The sequence below is a fragment of the Lactuca virosa genome, chromosome 2, assembly GCF_052849685.1.
Source record: "Lactuca virosa cultivar CGN04683 chromosome 2, Lactuca_virosa_CGN04683_v6, whole genome shotgun sequence".
Taxonomy (NCBI): Eukaryota; Viridiplantae; Streptophyta; class Magnoliopsida; order Asterales; family Asteraceae; genus Lactuca; species Lactuca virosa.
In genome coordinates, this window is record NC_136427.1 from 309,704,649 (window position 1) to 309,710,686 (window position 6,038).

Below are 6,038 nucleotides of genomic sequence, written 5' to 3' on the forward strand. Positions count from 1 at the left end.
GATTTGTTGATCGAAGACCGGCGAGAGGTAGATCCGTTGAGGTAACCTACGACCGTCAAGACGTAACCGACGATCGACTCTGCTGGACCTATTAGCTAATTGGAGGAGGCACATAGCCTAGAGCACTTAAAGTCGTCAACGAGTCAGCTATGGGCCAATGGGTGGGGAATAGTGTGAGAGCGGGGACGGGATTCATGGTAGTGAATTCGGGGAGCTGAAGGACGCATTGTGGTATCCCTTTAAAAAGGGGTTTTGTTTTTCTGATATATATTAAACTTGTATTTGTATTTGACTTGGAGGGGTTTCAAAATATTTCTAAATTTTATAAATTTATGCAATTGAAGGTACACGTATAAGGACGTTTACATTGGTGTGGGTCAAGGCATACAAGATTTGGTTCAAGGGTATGCATTCCTAATATCTTACATATAATAATTTATAATTCTATAAAAGAAGTTATGTATGTACGAAAAAATTAAGGGTATGCAAATGCACCCTTATAATGCACTAGGTCCGTCCATGAGTACAACTCCTATAATAGGTCATGGGTTGCACAATAGTAGAAAAAACAAAAAATTCGAAATTTTTTGCACTGCATATAAAGACGTATAGACAAGCAAGGGTTGCCGGTGCCGTTTTTGGATATCAAGCAAAACCACCCATGTATGTGGCTAACCTTTTTCGAATGTCACATTTAAGATTAGGGGTTCTCATAACATAAATCAACATAAAAAATAAAGAGCAAAAGAATTTGGTATGATGGAGGTCGAGGTACATATGCACCTGGATGAGATGAAGATCCAGATTAAATTAATAATCAACACTTTGATCCACAGTAAATTGATAGATATCGTTTGAGAAGCGGAGAACCATTGGATCGGTGAGACTATCGATTGCCGCCGGACATGAATGTAGTAGAGAAGCATAGTGGCGGAGCAGTATAGAGAAAATGAAGAGGGTGGGTTTTGTTTTAAGGTTCGATGTTGTAAATATAAATTGTGCAATGCAATTTTGAATATGTCATGCGATTCAGTTTTGAATAAGATTTCGTCCTAACTTATTGGTAAAATTGGTATTTCACTGTTATTGGAAAAGGATTAGAAAATGAAACTTGACACCAAAGTAATTATTTTAGTATGAAGAACAAAATATAACTAATCAATAAGAAAACGTTCACTGTAGACATATGACATAGTCATTTGACTAGTCTAGGCCGGCCTTAATATATCTAGAAAAACACGCTTCTTTTACGAAATAAAATTTAGCGGACACCAAAATTTGACTTTTATGTATTCCGTTTATGGAAATGATTCAATGAAAGAGTGATAACTATAATTCAATGACTTCATCAACGGTGTCTTGAATAAATTAAAGTCAGATTGAGCTTGAATCCATGATCGATCATGGGGAAGCTATGGGTTGGTGGGATCTTTCTCTTCTTTATTTTTGCAACCACAAACCTCTGTTCCGGTTGCTTAGAACACGACCGGCTAGCTCTTCTTCAGTTCAAAAGCAGCCTTGCATCATCAGACTCTACTGCTCGACGACTATCATCTTGGACCGGAAACAAGTGTTGCCAGTGGAAAGGCGTGAGCTGCGATAATGCAACCGGATATGTCACCAGGATTGATCTCGGAAGTGATCTTTTAGGTTCTCCCGAGGGAAACGAGTTGAACTCGTCTTTAGCCGAGTTGACTCGCTTGACTTACTTGGACTTGAGTGGGATCTATTTCCGTAGCAGCCCGATTCCCAAGTTCGTCGGGTCGATGACCCAACTCCGGTTTCTGAATCTTTCTTCCGCGGGCTTTTCTGGCGCTATTCCTCACGAAATCGGAAATCTGTCGAGTTTGCGCGTGCTTGATCTCAGTGATATGGATTTAGTCGTTGATGATGTCACATGGTTGTCGAGTCTTTTGGCACTCGAACATCTTGATCTCAGCGGATTGAGTGTTGGTGAAGTTGGAAATTTTGACAAGGTACTGTTGTATATGATTCCTTCTTTACGATTTTTACGTTTGTCAGGATGTGACCTTTCCAATTCCCATTTCAATCGCACACATCTCGATTCCAATATTACGCTTTCCATCATTCAAACACTTGATCTTAGTAGAAATTCATTCCAAGGAAACTTCCCTCTATTTTTACAAAACCTGACCTCTTTACGAGTTCTTGATATCTCATACAACAGTCTTAATTCTTCGATTCCTGTCATGAACGGAATTACAGAACTGAACCTTGCCGGAAATAGATTTCCGGGTATTCAAGTAACCGGGGTCTGGAGACTTTGTCGATTAAAAAGGTTGGATCTTGCCTTCAGTTCTATCCGAGGGAGACTCGTTGGGCCATCAAGTAATGTATCGGCATGCGCCCAGTTTGCTCTGGAGACACTGATTCTAAACGACAACAAGTTTAATGGTGAAATCCCGAGTTCACTAGAAAGGCTTACAGCCTTGAGAGGATTGTATCTGGATTATAACGAGTTGACGGGGAGTATCCCAGAATCTCTAGGAAAGTTAACGAGTTTGCAGGAATTAGTTCTTTCAGGGAACCAATTAACAGGTTCTATTCCTACGTCTTTAGGAAACCTGATGGGGTTAGGTAGACTAGACTTATCTTGGAATCTGTTAAACGGGACAATTCCATTCTCCCTGGGACGATTATCAAAGTTAGAAATCTTGTATCTCAACTTCAATTCTTTGTCTTCAATTGAGTTATCACTAGGAAACCTCTCGCAACTCCGGTTTCTTGATTTATCAGCAAACTTATTGGAAGGGTCACTTCCGGATACCATTGGACAGCTTTCTAAACTTGAGTTTCTTGATATATCTAACAACTCTTTATCCGGTGTAGTCACGGAAGCCCATTTCGCAAACACATCGATGTTAAAACACTTGGCAGCAACCTCAAACCACCATTTGAGTTTCAAGATTTCACCCGATTGGAACCCTCCATTCCAAATACTAAACGTTTTCCTTAGATCTTGCAAAATCGAATCTGGATTTCCACAATGGATTCAAACTCAAAGGAGTCTTGAGATTCTGATACTTTCAAATACTAGCATGTCAGGATATCTTCCAGATTGGCTACGCGAGCTCACGATCATCTCGATCCTCGATCTTTCCCACAATTTTCTTGAAGGTCCATTGACAAATCTTCCATCCAACCTTACAACCGATTCCTCGAGTTCTTTTTCATTTATCGAACGGTTCACAGATTACGAAACTGGGGGAAGATTTTTGCTTCTTAAGAACAATCTTTTCAAAGGATCGATTCCGGAATCAGTGTGCAACGTTACGGATTTACTTATTCTCGATCTTTCTAGAAATATGTTATCGGGGACCATTCCGGATTGCTTCGGAAACCTCCAAGAACTGCGTAATATGATATTAAGTTCCAACCGGCTATCGGGTGTCATTCCAAGCTCTCTAGGCAATCTTGGTTCTTCACTACGATGGCTACATCTAAACAACAATAGCTTCCATGGCGAACTTCCAGAAACTCTAGCAAATTTCAGAAGTTGGATGTGTTGGATTTGGGCGAAAACCGATTCTCTGGAAGCATACCGAAATGGATTGGTGAAAAGCTCAAGAATCTGGTGGTTCTCAGGCTACATAAGAACAACTTCTCGGGTCAAATTCCTGTAGAGTTGTGTGAATGCACCGAGCTCCAAATCATGGATGTTGGAGATAATAAGTTAACGGGACCCATCCCTCTATGTTTCCAGAAGTTGGAAGGAATGATGGGAGGCAACTCCAATCTTTATTTTGCCGGTGGGTTCGAGCAGAGTTTGGTTCAGGTAATGAGAGGGGTCCAAGTCGATTACACAACCATAATGGTATACGTTATCAACATGGACCTTTCGAGCAATAATCTGGTTGGGGAAATACCTGAAAACTTGGTACTTCTTTCTGGATTGTTGGGTCTTAACTTGTCAAACAATCATCTCACGGGTCGGATTCCTGATAGAATCGGTGATATGAATTCGATATTCTCTCTCGATCTTTCTGGAAACAATCTTTCGGGTACAATCCCACAGAGTATATCATCATTGACGTTTCTTAGTCATCTGAATTTGTCACACAACATCTTATCAGGGAGAATTCCAACAGGAAGTCAGCTCCAGACGCTCATTGATCCATCCATTTATGCTGGCAATAGCGAGCTTTGTGGTAGTCCACTATTGGTCAACTGCAATCGTGATCAAGTCCCAGAAAATGGTGGAAATGCTCAGGAAGATGAAGGCGGTGATGATTCTGAGAAGATATGGATTTACTCTGCAACTACCGGTTTCACGACAGGGTTTCTGGGAATTTTGGGGATTCTGGCGCTTAAGGACAGGTGGAGAGTTGCTTTATTTAATTTTCTTGGAGGTTGCATCGGCATGAAACTGTGAACTTTAGTACTTCGAATGGTCAATCTTGCAAATTTTGCTTCATGTCTTGAACTTTATGAATTATGTTTCAGTTTTGTATATCAGATTGTTAGGTACACGTGCTACGTACAACAAATCAGTTTCACTTTACATATCAAGTGATACATGTTGACTGATTCCATCAATTCATTCTAATTGATTTATTAGTTTGCTAGAGATTATTTTGTATTTATAGAATAAATGAACATGCCTCCATCCTCGATTTCTTTGCTTCTTGTGGCAATCGAAACTCACCTACAAATTGACTAGCTACAAGCAACCACTTCCCAAAACACTTAGCATGCTTGAAAGTCAACCGAGTAATCTTTAATCAAATACTTTAAAAAGTTCATAAATAAAACAATTAGCACGCTTGGAAATCAAAAAAGTATTATTTTCACAAAGTCTTTTATGCTATAATATCATGTGTCATTGTAATGTACCATAATATAGGAAAAATTCATATGTGCTCACATGGGGAGATTAGTTAGCATCAAGTCTCTAATCCACTTTCCTTGTAATCCAATGTTGCAGCATTCCTGTTAACAATCGACAATTACATTTGTGATTTTTAAATGGTTCTGTATTAATTTTATATCATTTCCATAACCCTTTTATAATAACATAATACTATCCAGCCAACTTACTTAATTTTTCACATTAAGCTTTAACTAGTTGCCTTATACATAGTTTAATATCATGGTAATACTATATACATCATATCACAATGATTCGTAAATGGCAAAGATCATTTAGGTCTCATACTCACAATTTCAGCAACTTACTGTACTTTTAGAGTATGGGGTATGGGGCCGTTTTGCGCCGTTATTGTCTACGTGGAGGGCCTTCAACGGCGTGGTAACGCTCGGAACACCGCCTAGGGTGACGATATGGTGTCCGGCGTTGCCATGGTAACGCCATGCAACACGTTGAATTTGAACGCTTTTGAACGGGTTTGACCAATTAACGGCCATTTTAATTAAAAAAATAATTAATTGTATTTACCTATAAATACATACCATTTATATAAAATTCATTCGCACCATCCTTTTTTTTCTCTATATTTTATAAAATTTCAATACTTCTACAAAAAAATAGATATGTTCGACCTGTCCAACGATGATGATGATGATATCTTCGTCAGTATGATGTACGAGTATTGCATGGACGTGTTACTACAACCAAAATCCAACTTCTCTACTAACAAGGCGTGCAATGTTAAACAAAAATTGTGAAGGATACGAGCATCTAGCTCACGATTTATTTGCAGAAAATTGTGTCTACCAGCCAAGTGATTTCAAAAGAAGGCTTCGTTTGCGAAAAAAAATGTGTTTGTACGGATAGCCAACACCTTGGTAAGCATGTATCGTTTCTTTTAATTTTTGTATATTTTAAATGTAGTTTTTTATTAGGGTGTCAAACCCAACAAATAATATGGGTACTATAGACTCCAAATATACTACGTCAATGCACAAAAAGGTAGTACAAGGCAAGCAAGGTAGATCCTTAGAGATACGGGACGAAAGTCTATAAATTTGTAAACAAGTTGAAATGGTTCTAGTTCTAGTTATCAATGTTGTCATTTAACTTGATTATGACTTGATGTAATTCATGATTTTTATTATAA

General features: G+C 38.7%; 2 protein-coding genes across 2 annotated transcripts; both read left to right on the top strand.

Moving 5' to 3' along the window:
• Positions 1-1,403: 1,403 nt before the first annotated feature.
• On the top strand, positions 1,404-3,644 carry LOC145158771 (receptor-like protein EIX2). The gene has a single exon (XM_079077618.1). The coding sequence runs from the start codon at positions 1,404-1,406 to the stop codon at positions 3,642-3,644; it is 2,241 nt and encodes a 746-aa protein (XP_078933744.1).
• Positions 3,645-3,673: 29 nt separating this feature from the next.
• Positions 3,674-4,393, top strand: LOC145158773 (receptor-like protein EIX2). The gene has a single exon (XM_079077619.1). It carries the CDS (start codon positions 3,674-3,676, stop codon positions 4,391-4,393), a length of 720 nt encoding a protein of 239 aa, XP_078933745.1.
• The last annotated feature ends 1,645 nt before the right edge of the window (positions 4,394-6,038 follow it).

Excerpts from the sequence above, each read along its gene's own strand:
- LOC145158771 (XM_079077618.1), top strand. The coding sequence starts at position 1,404 with ATGGGGAAGCTATGGGTTGGTGGGATCTTTCTCTTCTTTATTTTTGCA.
- LOC145158773 (XM_079077619.1), top strand. The coding sequence starts at position 3,674 with ATGGATGTTGGAGATAATAAGTTAACGGGACCCATCCCTCTATGTTTC.